This window comes from Oncorhynchus masou, chromosome 12 (genome assembly GCF_036934945.1).
Source record: "Oncorhynchus masou masou isolate Uvic2021 chromosome 12, UVic_Omas_1.1, whole genome shotgun sequence".
Classification (NCBI taxonomy): Eukaryota; Metazoa; Chordata; class Actinopteri; order Salmoniformes; family Salmonidae; genus Oncorhynchus; species Oncorhynchus masou.
The window spans coordinates 56,888,595-56,907,527 of record NC_088223.1 but is presented as its reverse complement, the minus strand read 5'-3'; the positions used below and the strand labels follow the sequence as shown (position 1 = coordinate 56,907,527).

Sequence of the window (18,933 nt, the reverse complement as noted above, 5' to 3'; positions counted from 1 at the left end):
AGCCGGATGTGCACACTAGAAATATCCTTTCTATTTTATTCAGCTTTGTTCAATTGTACTCTTCATACTATAAAATATTATAAAATAATGCCAGCAAAATCTTGTCTGCTAAATTAACTGGTGTAGTCCACAGCCATATGGCATAGCCAGATCAGGACCTAACAAAAGGACAACTCAGAAGATGCTATTCTGTTCTTCTGAAATAGACTACATTTTCATATCATGTTTCTTTAGACCTGTATAAAATAAATAGTGGATTTTTTGTGAAGGTGTAGGCAATATTACATGGATTTTAAATGAAATGTAGATGTTCCAAAGGTCTGCATCAGTGGATTGTAGGGAAGCCAGGAGATGCTAAAATGTGTTTATTTTAATTAACGGTCAATTACTGTGAGACCGACAGTTATTTGCTTGACAATCACCAGCTGATGAAATTTCACTACCGCCCCAGCCCTACTAATAGGTTGGCACGAAATCTCCTCTAACCTCTATCAGCACCATGGACAGCGCCCTATACAGTACACAAAAGCAAGTATGTAACGGGACTCTTCTGTTGAAGGAGAGGCGGACCAAAACGCAGCGTGGTTATTGTGATACATCTTTAATAAAGATGAAAATAGAACAATATACAAAAAAACAAGAAACCGTGAAAAAAACGAAAACAGCCCTATCTGATGTAACAAACACAAAGACAGGAACACAAAGACAGGAACAAACCCCAACACCAAACAGGCTACCTAAATATGGTTCCCAATCAGAGACAATGACTAACACCTGCCTCTGATTGAGAACCATATCAGGCCAAACACAGAAACAGACAAACTAGACACACAACATAGATCACACCCTGACCAAACAAAACACAGAAACATACAAAGCAAACTATGGTCAGGGTGTGACAAAGTAATATTGCCAATATTTTTATAAAAACCAACCAGCTAGATTGTTTCTTACCTTTTCAGAAGAGTTGCAGCCTTCTTGATGCTCTGTGGAACTTCCTGAGTAATTGATCATTCCATTCTCCCCAAAATCCTTTTGTAAGATCCCCTTCAAAAGCCAGTTGGATTAGTTCAGCTTTCCTCGGGTGTAGCATGCTTCTTCTGTGCTGACTGAACACATTTGTCAAAGTGGAAAATGTGTTTTCACAGCTTCAATGGTAATCTTGACCCCGCCCTTACAAATAGAATTCAAATATTACAGGCGGAGGCATATCCCATTATTCACTTAACTTACCACAGATGAGCCTACTACTTTCTATGGAAACCCAAAGGAGTCATACCTAGCAGCCCTGTGGCATTCCATAGCCTGAACATTGGGATGACATAGAGCAGCGGAGATACAGATTTATGCCAACCTGTCCCTCAATCATTTGAACTTTTTTGCTATTTTTATATAGGGACATAAAACTAAAACTGAGGGGGCACAAGTTTCAACTGAATGGGAAGTGTTGGATAAAGTACCCAATTGTCAAACTTGGCGACTTTTTAAAAGTAAAGATACCTTAATAGAAAATGACTCAAGTAAAAGTGAAAACCACGCAGTAAAATATGACTTGAATAAAAGTATTTGGTTTGAAATATACTTAAGTATCAAAAGTAACTGTAATTGCTCAAATATACTGACGTTTCAAAATAATTTCAAATTCCTTACATTATGCAAGCCAGACGGATAGCCAGGGGCAATCTCCAACAGTCAGAAATATTTACAAATGAACATTTGTGTTTAGTGACTCTGCCAGATCAGAAGCAGTGGGGATGACCAGGGATGTTCCCTTGATAATTGTGTGAATTTGACCATTTTCCTGTCCTGTTATGCATTCAACATGTCACAAGTACTTTTGGGTGTCAGGGAAAACGTATTGAGTAAAAAGTACAATATTTTCTTTGTGAATGTAGTAAAGTAAAAGTAAAAGTTGTCAGAAATATGAATGGTAAAGTACAGATACCCCATGAAACAACTTAAGTAGTACTTTCAAGTATTTTTACTTAGGTACGTTACACCACTGGTTAGGGGTTAATGACAGGAAGTATCCTGTCGACATGGAACTCTCCAAGGTTCTGAAACACAGTGATGGGCCCTTTGTTGACTTCACACACATACAGTAGTGGCCAAAAGTTTTGAGAATGACACAAATATTAATTTTCACAAAGTCTGCTTCTTCAGTGTCTTCAGATATTTTTGTCAGATGTTACTATGGAATACTGAAGTATAATTGCAAGCATTTCATAAGTGTCAAAGTATTTTATTGACAATTACATGAAGTTGATGAAAATAGTCAATATATGCAATGTTGACCCTTCTTTTTCAAGACCTCTGCAATCCGCTCTGGTACGCTGTCAATTAACTTCTGGGCCACATCCTGACTGATGGCAGCCCATTCTTGCATAGTCAATGCTTGGAGTTTGTCAGAATGTGTGGATTTTTGTTTGTCCACTCCCCTCTTGAGGATTGACCACAAGTTCTCAATGGGATTAAGGTCTGGGGAGTTTCCTGGCCATGGACCCAAAATATCAATGTTTTGTTCCTCGAGCCACTTAGTTATCACGTTTGCCTTATGGCAAGGTGCTCCATCAATGCCTGGAAAAGGCATTGTTCGTCACCAAACTGTTCCTGGATGGTTGAGAGAAGTTAATCTCGGAGGATGTGTTGGTGCCATTCTTAATTCATGTCTGTGTTCTTAGACAAAATTGTGAGTGAGTCCAGTCCCTTGGCTGAGAAGCAACCCCACACATGAATGGTCTCAGGATGCTTTACGGTTGGCATGACACAGGACTGATGCTAGCGCTCACCTTGTCTTCTCCAGACAAGCTTTTTTTCCGGATGCCCCAAACAATCGGAAAGGGGATTCATCAGAGAAAATGACTTTACCCCAGTCCTCAGCAGTCCAATCCCTGTACCTTTTGCAGAATATCAGTCTATCCCTGATGTTTTTCCTAGAGAGAAGTGGCTTCTTTGCTGCCCTTCTTGACACCAGGCCATGTTCCAAAAGTATTTGCCTCACTGTGCATGCAGATGCACTCACACCTGCCTGCTGCCATTCCTGAGCAAGCTCTGTACTGGTGGTGCCCTGATCCCACAGCTGAATCAACTTTAGGAGATGGTCCTGGTGCTTGCTGGACTTTCTTGGGCACCCTGAAGCCTTCTTCACAACAATTGAACTGCTCTCCTTGACGTTCTTGATGATCCGATAAATGGTTGATTTAGGTGCAATCTTACTGGCAGCAATATCCTTGCCTGTGAAGCTATTTTTGTACAAAGCAATGATGACGGCACGTGTTTCCTTGCAGGTAACCATGATTGACAGAGGACGAACAATGATTCCATTCACCAACCTCCTTTTGAAGCTTCCAGTCTGTTATTCGAACTCATTCAGCATGACAGTGATCTCCAGCCTTGTCCTCGTCAACACTCACACCTGTGTTAACTAGAGAATCACTGACATGATATCAGCAGGTTATTTTGTGGCAGGGCTGAAATGCAGTCAGTTCATTTTTATGGCAAAGAGGGACTTTGTAATTAATTGCAATTCATCTGATCACTCTTCATAACATTCTGGAGTATATGCAAATTGCCATCATACAAACTGAGACAGCAGACTTTGTGAAAAATAATATTTGTGTAATTCTCAAAACTTTTGGCCACGACTGTACATCTGTACACTACAGCCCACTAAACAGGCATCATTGGAACCTACCTATTCTCTGATGGTGTCAGTATCTCCTGTATCCATGGCTATAAATCCCCATTAATTGATTTTGCTGTCTTAAGCACAGAGAAAGCTGCCATGCTATTGGTTAAGCACAGGGATATATACCAGGATAATGATGCAGAGCAGGATACAAGAGTGAATAACTCAATCTTACTCCCGAGCCTGATCATGAGTCACCTGAATGGCTTATTGCAACAGGCTTGTTGGATCCCTGTGGACTCTCACACATCCTATCATCGCATTCGCATGCAGGGATCTAGAGAATAATATAGTCTTATATTCTCATGAATCACATTGCCCTCGTATACAGAGATGGACCCCAAGCGGAAATCACACTGTGTGTGTGTGTGCGTGTGCGTGTGCGCGTGTGCGCGCGTGTGTGTGTGTGAGAGAGAAAGAGAGAAAGAGAGAGAATGACAAGATTAGAGTGTCTGTGTTTGTATGTATTTGTAAATTCCAAATGCATGTGTGTGTGCTGTGTTGCTCCCTGTTTCCCGGTGGAAATCAGTGCATGTTGCAGGGGGATGAAGAGAAGGAGGGATGAGGAATAAGGTAGAGTGAGTGTTCTGCTCTACAGATCTAGAGCAGTGCCAGGCCTGGCTCCAGACTATGATTGACACTTTAAGTGTATTCGTTCGCCAGTCGGCTGTTTGCTCTTGTGCACTGGGACCCGTGTGAGCGGCCAGCCATCTGTGCAACTTTCCGTTCTCTGTCGTCGCCTGTCGTCATGGCGATGTGCCCCCTTCTTCTAATGCATCCCATCAGCCTGGTGTACACATGGAACTGCCCCCCATACCAAGTCCTCCTCACCCCCTGTGTGTGTACCCCTCCAGCGATACCTCTCTTAGGGCTGAGCTGAAATCCAATGAGATCCTTAATTTATATGGGTCCCCACCAGCTGGCTTCACTCGTCTGGTCTTGATTAAAGGGGTTTAGAAATTTGCCATTTGGCTGTTGATTTTGACCCACATTTAAAAGGTCCCCTGGTAGTCTGTCTCTCTGTCCGTCTGTCTGTCTGTTTGTCTGAGCCAGGGCTGGAGTTACTTTGTTGCAGGTGGTGTTCTGTGCTATGTTGTGAATACATCATCTCTACTGATTGCATACATTGTTTTACTTTTGGACAGATATCTTACTGGTATCCCACCTAGCACCTTATCGATGCAAATATTACTACATTATTAACTTTCCTGCACTCTCGTAACCTCAGACAACACTTAAATTGTACTTACTGTATCTAATCAAAGAAAACATTACTACATGGTCAAAACTTGACAGTATAAGATGGACACAAAATACACTTGACTTTGTTGCCTCTTGTTCCTGGTACGACACTCAATAGGATGGAGTGGCAGCACCCTCTTGTGGCTTGTTTTTGAACATCACCATGCTTCATAAAACCTTTCCTCTTCTATCAATCTCCATGTTATGAACTGAACCTTGAGTATAATACTCAACATTGGAGTATAACACATTGAATGGTAGCTGACTTGTGCAAGGTAAAAACAGTAACGTGGTTCTCTCTAGCAGTGGTGGGAAAAATACCCAATGATCATATTTGAGTAAAAGAGGAAGGACTCTGAAAAGTGAAAAGCACCCAGAAAAATACATCCGGAGTAAAAATCTAAACGTTTTTGGTTTTAAATATACTCAAGTATCATAAGTCAATGTAATTGCTAAAATATACTTAATTATCTAAAGTAAAAGTAAATGCTATAAACCAATTAAAAGTCTTTATTTGAAGCAAACCAGAAAGCACCATTTCATTTTTGGTATTTTATTTACGGATAGCCAGGGTCACACTCCAACACTCAGACATCATTTACAAACAAAACATTTGTGTTTAGTTCGTCCTCCAGATCAGAGGCAGTAGGGATGACAAAGGATGTTCTCTTGATAAGTCAATTGGAACATTTTCCTGAATTCTAAATGTAATGAGTACTTTTGGGTGTCAGGGAAAAGTATGGGAGTGATAAGTTTATATTTTCTTTAGGAATGTTGTGGAGTAAAAGTAAAAGTTGAAAAAATATAAAGAGTGAAGTACAGATACACAAAAAGTAGTACTCCAAAGTGTGTTTACTTAGTTGCTTTACTCTATTGCTGCAGAGGTACTCGGTCTTTTCCAGTAAGTGATAATTGATGTAGTTCTTGATGTCAGACTGTAGGGGCAGCAAAGGTTTAATCTTCAGTTATAACATAATTCATTAGTATGATATTGGCCTGTGAGTGAGTAGCCTACAGATACAGTTGTGTATGTATGCGCTGTGAGGTAGGCCTACAGAAGGTATGTATGTTCATGTTTGACTGTGTAAGCATTTCTGTAACTGAACCTGGGGGATGGGTATGGCTGTGGATGAACCAGTATATTCATGGGAATCTTGCTGTATCTACTGTACTGAGGGCTAATAAAGCCTTTGCCGTAGTATTCTCAGAAGTAAGGAGAGTTAGTTGTGTGGTTTCCAACCAAAACTGTATGGTCGATGGTCAACATCGAACATCCTCACATCATTTCCATGCAAACAATCATCAGATAACAGGGGATTTAAGGTGAATTATGTGGTGCAACTAAGATGTCTTCATCATTGTCATGCACCTTATAATGATCATTTTCTTCGTGTGGAGAGAGGCGAGTGAAGTCATGTTGTGCTCTCGTGGAGATAGGCGAGCTTGCAAAACAGAGGGCAATAAGGTGAGCATGGTTTAGGATTAGGTTTAGGATTAGGATTAGGATTAGGTGTAGGTTTAGGATTAGGTTTAGGTTTAGGATTAGGTGTAGGTTTAGGATTAGGTGTAGGTTTAGGATTAAAGGAAAACAGGGATGCAGTTCTAACCTTGTTATTGTGTAAACCCGTGTGTCTGCTTTAAAATAATCTCTCTTTAACAGTAGTGTGGAAGAATGGAATATGTTCAAAATAATCACTTTTCTTCACCTTACTGCTAATCTAATTGATATTGGCAATTTCCTTCCCCACTTTCCTCTCCATTTGTCTGCATTCCTTTTGTTATGGCTTTTCTAGTGTTGATGGGGAGATTAGTATGGGAAACCGGACCTGACAGAGATCCTTTCCTGCACTGCTGGGACATAGGCTTAGCTTGGAATGAACAGATATAGTCACACCTTGGCTTTCAGGGCTGATAAAGTTAGATGGTGGCAATTACTTCAATTATTCAGTTACAGTATATTTGCAAAACTAGGCAAACACTTCTGGTGGAAAAACCTCAGCCCATGTCAGCCCTTTAAGTATTGGGCTTGAGATCTGGGCAGAGCCCTCGGATAACGAGTCGAGGATAACTGTAAGAACTCAGATAAGCAATAGATGGATATAAGAGGAAACTCTCAGTCGTGAGGTGAAAAGGATTCGTGTCAGCTCTATCTTCACCATATAACAGAAAACTCTCCCATTGTCTTCTATCAGAGGAGGAATGTTTGGTGCTGATTACTGTCTTGGTGCTGGTCTAGGGGAAGGTAAGGTGCCAACTACATTCACAGCCAGATGTGATCAGTCATCCTTTAAAAACGACTCGATCTAATACAAATGTGTCCTCAATCCTCTTATCTGGAAAAATCATGTTAAAATGAAAGTATTGAAGGGTAACTCTTGTCCATATGGATGGCTCACAATTTCCTTGAGCTAAATCAAGACAAGACCGCGGTACTTATTGTTGGAGTCACAGCACAGAGAGAGGATCTGGCCGCCCATTTTAATTCACGGGCAATAAAGATAAAACACCAGGTAAAAACCTAGGTGTTATTTTAGATTCTGAACTCGATTTCGAATCACACATTAGGAATGTGACCAAAATAGCTTTTTACCGCCTTGGAACATTGCCAAGTTGTAGCCATTTCTCTCTCAGGCTGATACAGAGAGACTCATCCATGCTTTTATTGCAAGTAGGCTTTACTGCTGTAAAGCTCTCCTGTCTGGTCTACCCAAGAAAGCCATTGGTCAACTGCAAAGCATACAGAATGCTGCAGCACGGCTACTGACCAAGACCAGACGGAGAGCACGCATTACCCCAGTTTTAAGGTCTCTGCACTGGCTGCCTGTGAGTTTTAGAATATTTGTTTTATATTATTCTATTGGCTTTTAAACCACGATCGTGCACCTCAATACATGTCTGACATGCTTTTAAGTTGTGTATCCAGTAGGTCCCTCAGGTCCTCTGGCACTGGCCTTTTAACTATCCCAAAGCCTTGGACCAAGAGGCATGGAGAGGCAGCCTTTAGTTATTATGCCCCCAGCCTCTGGAATAGCCTGCCAGAGAACCTGAGGGGGGCCGAAACTGTGGACATATTTAAAATATCTTAAAACATATTTTTAGCTTTGCTTTTCCTCAGGGTTCTTTTTAGTTGTTCAGTTTGTGTCCTTGTTTTATTTTTTTTAATCTTATGTTGTGTAGTAAATATAGAGATGTTTATTTTCATTGTTTGAATTCTTTTTTTTCATGTGAAGCACATTGCGTTGCATTCCATGTCGGAAATGTACTCTATAAATGAAGCCTTGATTTGATACAGACTAATGGTACAGTGTGGAAGACTGACTTTCATTGAGGTCTTCGTCCTTGTCAGCTATTAGTGCTCTCAGACATTTCTATGTCATGGATTTGCTGCCAAACTCCAGAGGATCTTTCCCAATAAAAACAGCTCATGAAAACATGTAGGCCTAATTGAATGTTGTGGAGGATATTGTCCACATTATGAGAGGTTGTGTTGGGCTAGCCATACGTCATGCACTCAATCTTCACTGGTTTGCTCAGTTTAGTCAGATCTTTTCCATGCCACTCACTGGATGCATTGCCGAGAGATCCGTCAATTTCTCCTTTGTGACAGTATGACGTAAAATACCCAATATAAACAGCAGGGGGAAATAGAGAAACTTGGATCCTGATCTAGGAAATCATGGGCCAACATATTCCTTCAGTACCCTCTAGTTCAGCCACAGAGTCAGGTCAGTATTTCTCAGAATTACACACCACCTCGAAGTCCAATCAGAGGACAAGACACGAGGGAATCCAATAACAACACGTTACAATACTACAGCATCATAACCCCTACTGCTAGTTCTACCCCAACTACTAAGAAATAATAAAGTGAAAATAATCACAGTTTCCTAAGCCACGGACTGTTCGCTCTGTTACCATCTGGCAAGCGGTGTCGGCGCATCAGGTTTGAGACAGCTTCTGCAACCAGGCCATCAGTCTGCTGAAGAGCTAACCTTAGCTGTCTCCCTGAGCAGACCTGCACCTTTGCAACCTAGAGACTAGCTGCACCTGAAGACTTTTTAAACTGACTCTGCATCCAGCCGGTACACACAAGCACACACACACAACCACCCATAAACACGCACGCACAAGCACATACCCACAGACTCACACTCTCTCTCTCTCACACACACGCACACGCATGCGTGCACACACACACACACACACACACACACACACACACACACACACACACACACACACACACACACACACACACACACACACACACACACACACACACACACACACACACACACACACACACACACACACACACAGTGCCTTTAGAAAGTATTCACACCCCTTGACTTTTTCTACATTTAGTAGTTTTACAGCCTGAATAAAGAAAGTATTACATTTAGATTTTGTGTCACTGGCCTACATGCAATACTAATATGTCTTGTGTCAATAAGTATTCCACCCCTTTGTTATCGCAAGTCAGATAATACGTTGCATGGACTCACTTTGTGTGCAATAATAGCGTTGAATGACTACCTCATCTCTGTACCCCACACATACAATTTTATGTAAGGTCCCTCAGTCAAGCAATGAATTTAAAACACAGATTCAAACACAAAAATCAGGGAAGTTTTCAAATGCCTCGCAAAGAAGGTAACCTATTGCTAGATGGGTAAAAAAATTAGATATTGAATATCTCTTTGGGCATGGTGAAGTCATTATTTACACTTTGGATGGTGTATCAATACACCCAATCACTACAAAGATACAGGCGTTCTTCCTAACTCAGTTGCCGGAGAGGAAGGAAACCGCTCAAGGATTTCACCATGAGGCCAGTTGTGACTTTAAAACAGGTACAGAGTTTAATGGCTGTGATAGGAGAAAACTGAGGATGGATTCTCAACATTGTAGTTACGCCACAATACGAACCTAAATGACAGAGTGAATAGAGGGAAGCCTGTAGTGAATAAAAAATATTTCAAAACATGCATCATTAGCAATAAGGCACTAAAGTATAGCTGCACTAAATATGGCAAAGAAATTAGCTTTATGTCCTGAATACAAAGCTTTGTAGAGTACCACTCTTCATATTTTCAAGCATGGTGGTGGCTGCATCATGTTATGGGTATGCTTGTCATCGGCAAGGGAGGTTTTTTTTGTGTATAAAAAGAAACAGAATAGAGCTAAGCACAGGCAAAATCCTAGAGGAAGACCTGGTTCAGTGTGCTATCCAACAGACACTGGGAGACAAATTCACCTTTCAGCAGGACAAATAACCTAAAACACAAGGCCAAATATACACTAGTTGCTTACCAAGATGACATTGTATTCGGTGCATGTGACAAATACAATTTGATGTGATTGTAATATATATTGACACTCGTAACACTTTATATTTGTAAATACAATCATACTTGACAGAGAACATGCATACTCTATACTGTATATCCTATTGTGTACATATCAGGCTATTAGTAGTCCCTTTCCTATTACTGCTGCTTTTTTAAATACATTTTCTATTTGACTTCTTACAGTTCTTAACAATCACTTTGACAATAATTTCAGAACCTTGTGGTCCTTTTTCAAATCTCTAGACACAAAACTCAAAACGGTTATCACTTGTAACACAGGCTGTCCAATGTTCAATACATTGCATTGTGCATTCATATCGTTAAAGAAACCTTGCACTTTGCAGAATCATTGGTTCAAATAACTAATTTATCATGAAATACCATAGGAACATTCATTTAGATCACCCCCACACGAGATACCGATAGTTTCACTGTGTAGTTGTTCGTACAATCATTCAATATTGTAGAACAAAATATGTGATACATGTTTCATTATGCTACTACACGTAAATACATCACTGTAAAATGACTAGTAGAGAGAATACTACAGACACAGTGGAGTCATTGAACAAAATATGAAATTTGTTGATGAAATAAACAAATAAAATCACAACATAATTAGCTACAAAAAAAGAAAAAACAGTTAAAGGTCAACTGCAGTGTTCCTCACCTGGCTTACTGTAAAACATCACTGCAGTGTTCCTCACCTGGCTTACTGTAAAACATCACTGCAGTGTTCCTCACCTGGCTTACTGTAAAACATCACTGCAGTGTTTCTCACCTGGCTTACTGTAAAACATCACTGCAGTGTTCCTCACCTGGCTTACTGTAAAACATCACTGCAGTGTTCCTCACCTGGCTTACTGTAAAACATCACTGCAGTGTTCTTCACCTGGCTTACTGTAAAACATCACTGCAGTTTTCCTCACCTGGCTTACTGTAAAAAGCAAAACAAAGGATTGATTACTGTACGTCTATATTTCCATCAACCCTGTCTTGTGGATTTGGCCACAGGTTCTCATCCACATCATAATGGATGTTTTCATTAGCCAAACATCTTGGGAAGAATCTTCGGGCATGGCAAATCCAGGCCTGAAACTGGTCTGCCGTGATGTCATTGCATGCGTCATCCATGGCCTGGAGAAGGGCGGCTTGTTCGTGAGGGTGCCTATCATATACCTTCCAACTCCATGTGGAGAAAAATTCCTCAATCGGGTTAAGGAAAGGAGAGTGTGGGGGTAAGCACAGGGTAGTAAATTGTGGATGGGCCTAAAACCATGCTTGCACCATTTGAGCATGGTGGAACCTGACAGTATCCCACACAATGACATAGATCATGCCATCAGCTCTACAGACCTGACTTAGCTCATCAAGGACAGTTACATTCGAACAGCAAATCATGTGGCTGCCCGCAACTCAATATATAGAGTATATAGAGTAGAAAGCTTTAGATGTTGTTAGACCAAACATTAGAACGGGCAAGATGGGTAATCTAAGTAACTTTGACCGTGGTATGATTGTTGATGCCACACATAGTGATTCCAGCATCTCAGAAACAGCTGCCTTCCTGGGATTTTTACACACTACAGTCTCTAGAGTTTACAGAGAACGGTGTGATAAACAAAACACATTCATTGAGCTGCAGCTCTGTGGGCAAAAACACCTTGTTAATGAGAGAGGTCAGAGGAGAGTGTTCAGACTCATTCAAGCTAACAGAAAGGCCACAAACGCTCAAATAACAGCTGTTTAAAACAGTGGTGTGTAGAAGGGCATCTCTTAACATACAACACAGTGAATAATTCAGGCTGTTGTGGAGGCAAAAGAGGGTCCTACCCAGTACTAGATAGGTGTACATAATAAAGTGTAGTGAGTGTACAGTAATGTGAGTGTACAGTAATATCAAATCTGAAAACATGGTCTGGAAAATTGATACATGGGACCATAGAAACAGTGTCTGATAGAGAAGGATGATGAAATATTACATCCATAGATAATGTAGTCCAATTGGTTCATGTTCCACGGTAATTGGTGTCAATGGATCTCGTCATCCTGAAACTTTCATGATCTAAACATGGAATATTGTTTGTCAGTTTCCATAAAACTATGCATTAAGAGTAACGCAACAGTTACTTATCATTTTGAGCGGTTGTATCAATTGATAGTTAGATCATTGTAATGAAATGAATAGACAGTCATCTCAGATGTAATGTGTGAATTGCATTTTGAAATGGTAATACTTTGATGTTAAGTTGTGTCATTTTGAACAGGTGATTTTAGTTCAATGAACAAATGAAAAAGTGTTAGAGTTTTGAAAAATTTGCATTTTGATCATTGGTTATGAGTTTTGTGTCTAGAGTTTTGAAAAATGACCTCAAGGTTCAGAAATTATTGCCAAAGTGATTGTAAAAAACTGTATTATTATTGATTATTCTACTTTACCGTTGAGGGAGCTAGCACACAAGCATTTCACTGCACCTTTTATACCTGCTGTAAACTGTGTACGTGACAAATACAATTTGGCTTGATTTGAATGAAAGTAGAGTTTTGAGGATTGGATTGAACTGGATGCTGTCAGGTACGGCTGTTCTGTTGAAACCCAATTATGATGACATTACTGCTGTATACACTCACCAGTTGATTAGGTATCGTTCAAGAAAATGGATCACTCCTGCAGACAGTGAGTCACATGGCAGTGGCTTGCTATATAAAGCAGGCAGACAGGCATGTGATCAGCAACACGGGACAATTAAGGATTGGAAAAAACATTGCTTGGAGTGAATTTACTTTACTTGAGTGGCCTGCACAGTCCCCAGACCTCAACCCAATAGAGCATCTTTGGGATGAGATGGAACAGGCTGTTCGCAGTATGAATGTACCGCCATATAATCTGCAGCAACTGCGTGATGCCATTGCGTCAGCATGGACCAACATCCCTGCGGAACGTTTCTGACATCTTGTAGAATGCCCTGAAGAATTCCGGCTGTTCTGGAAGCAAAGGTGGGTCCGACCCGTTACTTGATGGGTGTCCCTAATAGACAGGCTATCAAGTTGCAGTTGATGATATCTTTCTCACAGCAAGACGTCCTCAAACATTGTGACATTTTGGAAGGTCAACAGCTGTGTGTTTGCCACGTGATGGGAGATTGGACTGAGATGTCTGATGGAAAGGTTTATGTTTTACACTCTGTTTTCACTTCTCTTTCTCTTTCCTTCTGTCTATCTCTGTTTTCTATTTTTCTATGGGCTTCGGGCTCAGTCACTGACCCTGTTAGTCTTTTTCGGGTTTATTTTCTTCCTCAGTTTTAAGCGAATGACGGAGGGCAGCATAGGCACAATCTGATGAACGATCTCTGCTGTGACAATAAGGGAATGGGGGATACCTAGTCAGTTGTACAACTGAATGCCTTCAACTGAAATGCGTCTTCCGGCATTCTCTCTGAATCAGAGAGGTGCGAGGAGGGGGAGGGCTGCCTTAATCGACATCCACATCTCGGCGCCCAGGGAATAGTGTGTTAACTGCCCAACTCAGGGGCAGACCGACAGATTTTTTTTACCTAATAGTAAGAGGTCAAAGTGTTAGACTGAGAGAGGGAGGCAGTTTCTTATGGTCTAATCAATTCTTTGTGTTTTTCTCTGTAGATACAGACACACGGGATAGGGCCAATGAAGATTCCACCCCCACCCCCTCGTCTGAACATGAAGATGACAACTCTCTAGGCTATACAGGTACTGCAAGGATCTCTCTCTCTCTCTCGGTATCTCTCTTTCTATAAGAATTCCATTTCAGCCTTGAATGTTATTGTTTACTCTTAAAATGGCAATATATGGGTTATGTAGCCAAATTTGCAATATTTGAAAGCACATGCTTTACATTCAGGTCAGGAATTTAATGTAGATCAACCGAGTCAATATATTATTTTAGCAACTCTAGTCTCGATAAATAGACTATATAAACTCAGGAAAAAAAAGATATGTCCCTTTTTCAGGACCCTGTCTTTCAAAGATAATTCATGAAAATCCTAATAACTTCACAGATCTTCATTGTAAAGGGTTTAAACACTGTTTCCCATGCTTGTTCAATGAACCATAAACAATTAATGAACATGCAATGGTGGAACGGTCGTTAAGACACTAACAGCTTCCAGACGTTAGACAATTAAGGTCACAGTTATGAAAACTTAGGACACTAAAGAGGCCTTTCTACTGACTCTGAAAAACACCAAAAGGAAGATACCCAGGGTCCCTGCTCATCTGTGGGAACGTGACTTAGGCATGCTGCAAGGAGGCATGAGGACTGCAGATGTGGCCAGGGCAATATATTTCAATGTCCTAAGGCAGCGCTAATGAGACGCCTAAGACAGCGCTACAGGGAGACAGGACGGACAGCTGATCGTCCTCGCAGTGGCAGACCACGTGTAACAACACCTGCACAGGATCGGTACATCTGAACATCATACCTGCGGGACAGGTACAGGATGGCAACAACATCTGCCCGAGTTACACCAGGAACTCACAATCCCTCCATCAGTGCTCAGACTGTCCGCAATAGGCTGGGAGAGGCTGGACTGAGGGCTTGTAGGCCAGTTGCAAGGCAGGTCCTCACCGGCAACAATGTCGCCTATGGGCACAAACCCACAATCGCTGGACCAGACAGGACTGGCAAAAAAAGTGCTCTTCACTGACGAGTAGCGGTATTGTCTCACAAGGGGTGATGGTCGGATTCGCATTTATCGTTGAAAGAATGAAAGTTACACCAAGGCCTGTACCATGGCCAGCGAAGAACCCGGAACTCAATCCCATTGAGCACGTCTGGGACCTGTTGGATCGGATGGTGAGGGCTAGGGCCATTCCCCCCCAGAAATGTCTGGGAACTGCAGGTGCCCTGGTGGAAGAGTGGGGTAACATCTCATAGCAAGAACTGGCAAATCTGGTGCAGTCCATGAGGAGGAGATGCACTGCAGTACTTAATGCAGCTGGTGGCCACACCAGATTCTGACTGTTACTTTTGATTTTGACCCCCCCTCTGTGGAACTTGTTCAGTATATGTCTCAGTTGTTGAATCTTGTTATGTTCATACAAATATTTACACATGTTAAGTTTGCTGAAAATAAACACATTTGACAGTGAGATAACGTTTCTTTTTTTGAGTTTATACATGCAGTGCTGTGAAAAAGTGTTTGCCCCATTTCTAATTTTCTCAATCTTTTGCATATTTTTTATACAGATTTTTATCAGATCTTCAACCAAAACGTAATATTAGATAAATGGAACCTGAGTGAACAAATAACACAACAATTACATACGTATTTAAATTATTTCATAAACAACGTTATTCAACACCCAATGCCCCTGTGTAAAGAAGTAATTGCCCTCTTCCACTCAATTACTAGTTGTGCCACCTTGAGCTGCAATGACTGCAACCAAACGCTTCCTGTAGTTGTTGATCAGTCTCTCACATCGCTGTGGAGGAAATTTGGCCCACTCTTCCATGCAGAACTGCTTTAACTCAGCCACATTTGTTTCCAGTTCATCACCTTACAGAAAGAAAATTAGTAGGTGAAATAAACAGGGGGTTTCATGCCACCCAATGCTGAGAAACCATTATTATCATAAAACTGGATGGTAAACCGTGACCCAAATCATGATGGAGCATGTTAAAAATGCTCGTTCATGGCCCAAATTTTCAAAATTGTCAAGAGTCAGCACATACCAAACTCCTGTGCAACTAGGATTATGGTTATTACAGGCAACTGTCTTTTCCGTAAATCTGTGGAAACTAGGCGAAAGGAGCCACTGGCCATTAGGAAATGAAACTAATGTGTTCTAATATTTATCTCCAAGAATTATGGAAATTCAGCGTCATGACTGGGACCAAACAGTCCCAAGCAGCAGATTGTGTTCCCTTCAGCTGGTCGGGACTATAAATTCACTGGATGCCAGTTCAGCAGCGGCCACGGGACCTCGAGTGTTCCTTCCAAAGGCAACATAATTCAATCTCTTCTCCATTTCCCTTGGTATATTATTGTAAAGGTTCACTGTCAAGGGAGGTACCGTCATAGAGCAAATAAGCAAATTGATTGAGTTTCTCTCCATTCCATTCCCAGAGCCTTCTCTCCCGTGGCCTAGGAGAGTGACAAACTGCACTTACAGGCTGCACAGAACAGATTGGAATTTGCTAAAGATCACAGCTTGAATGTAAGGGTCATGACCATATTTTACTCCCTTGTTCACCATTTTAACACAACTATCCAGTGAATGGAATTCAGATGTGATCATGCACAGCCAGGAAGCTATCTTGACAACACAGTATTATCTGAAAACACATCATTCAAATCTGTTATTGACTATATTATACATATTCGATGGGCTACATTGAACAAACAAAATGTCAAAATATGGCACCCCTCTTTCAGGGCTGGTAGCTGTTACATGGAGGATCGTGGAAGAAAGATGAACCCAACAACACTCTATACATTTGTGCCTCCTTGCCTACCATGTCGACAGTGTTGTATTGGAACTATTTTATTATAGTGTGGGGCGCAAGTCTACTCATGACGCTATAAAAGGTGATTGGACGAGTTTGGTCCTTGTGCACCCGTCAAGTAACAAGTCCAGTGAAAACAGTCCCCAGTGTTATGCCGGTAGCTACCTAGCTATGCTGCCTGTTTCATTCAAGTCAACCAAGGTTATATTCACCTCCTGGATTCTTCATATAAGCATAACAGTATATGGTATCAGAAGATCAGCAGCGATGGCTAGGTTTCCACCTCCAGAAAACTTTGACTTCAGTCACCCAGAACACTGCCCAGAATGGAGCCAATAATTGAATTATGACAGGATATCAACAAAACAAAGAGGATGGAGAGGTACAAGTTTGCTCTGCTCTATTAGCTGGGGAAGGAAGAACTTTTCTCCCTCTCTCTCTCTCTCTCTCTCTCTCTCTCTCTCTCTCTTTTCTCTCGGAGGACCTGAGCCCTTGGACCATGCCTCAGGACTAACTGGCCTGATGACGCCTGTTTTCGACTCTCTCTCTCTACCGCACCTGCTGTCTCTAACTGAATGATCGGCTATGAAAAGCTAACTGACATTTACACCTGAGGTGCTGACCTGTTGCACCCTCTACAACCACTGTAATTATTACTATCTATGAACGTTTGAACATCTTGGCCATGTTCAGTTATAATCTCCACCCGGCAGAGCCAGAAGAGGACTGGCCAACCCTCAGAGCCTGGTTCCTCTCAAGTTTTCTTCCTAGGTTCTTTCCTTTCTAGGGAGTTATTCCTAGCCACTGTGCTTCTACATCTGCATTGCTTGCTGTTTGGGGTTTTAGGTTGGGTTTCTGTATAGCACTTTGTGACATCGGCTGATGCAAAAAGGGCTTTATAAAATGATTTGATTGATTGATTGATTCATGTTTTCCGTGGAGGAGAATCAGAATGATTATTAGACCGTTATGGGTAATCTGGACAATAAGTTTGTGCCCAAAGCGAACATTACTCATGAAAGTTCCCGCTTTCATTAGCGAGCCAAAAAGCTTGCGGAAACCTAGCTGATGCATGCTCTTTCGATGCTGCCAAGAACTAAAATATCCGGGGCAGGTTGGTCATAGGTATATTGGATAATTAGTTGCCATAGAAGCTTCAGTTATTGCCTGAGTTGACAATAGACAAACCAGTAGAACTTGTGAGGCAGTTAGAGGAAGTAAAAGAGCATATTAGCGAACAAGGGACTAATGCTAACGGTGCACAGCTCAGTGAAGTAGCATACAAACACACATCGCACAATAACAAACAGAGGCACAAAAACTTGCATGTACAAAGCAAACGGGCCAAAGCAAAATTACATGCAATTTGAACGACCAATGCTTCAGATGTGGTAAGGCACATGCTAAAGAGGAATAATTTGCTGCTAGGAATGCAAAATGTTGCAACTGTAGGAAGCTTGCCAAGATCCAGGCCATCAGAGCCTCCCGGGTGGCGCAGTGGTCTAAGGCACTGCATCGCAGTGCTCGCTGTGCCACCAGAGACTCAGTGGTCTAAGGCACTGCATCGCAGTGCTCGCTGTGCCACCAGAGATTATGGGTCCGAACCCAGGCTCTGTCACAGACGGCTGTGACCAGGAGGCCCATGGGGTGGTGCACAATTGGCCCAGCGTCGTCCGGGTTAGGGAGGGTTTGCCTGGCAGGAATATCCTTGTCTCATCGTGCTCTAGCGACTCCTGTGCCGGGCGCAGTGCACACTGACCAGGTGTATGGCGTTTCATCTGACACATTGGTGTAGCTGGCTTCCGGGTTGGATGTGCATTGTGTCAAGAAGTAGTGCGGTTGGGTTATGTTTCGGAGGACGCATGGCGCTCGACCTTCGCCTCTCCCGAGTCCGTACGGGAGTTGCAACGATGAGACAAGACTCGTCGCTGAATGATTGGAATAGTACACAATTGAGAGGACATCACAGTGGCATTCAGTACCAATTGGATACCACAAAATAATATATATATTATTATTATTTTTTTTTTTATTTTTTTTTAAAGATCCAGCTGGAACTGCCAAGCAATGTGACTGATCTGAAGAGTACTGGGTCACTACCTAGGCAGGTACCTACTGGGTCTAGCTGATGTCACCAAACCAATCAACGACCTGCAGTGCAGGAGGAG

At 41.8% G+C, this 18,933-nt stretch overlaps 1 protein-coding gene across 1 annotated transcript in view; it reads left to right on the top strand.

Moving 5' to 3' along the window:
- LOC135550475 (roundabout homolog 1-like) overlaps nt 1–18,933 on the top strand; it is a 226,874-nt gene that overhangs the window by 38,531 nt on the left and 169,410 nt on the right. Inside the window, exon 3 of the mRNA XM_064981319.1 lies at nt 13,921–14,007. Within this exon, the coding sequence (XP_064837391.1) occupies nt 13,921–14,007 (87 nt within the window). The remainder of the gene's footprint in view (nt 1–13,920; nt 14,008–18,933) is intronic.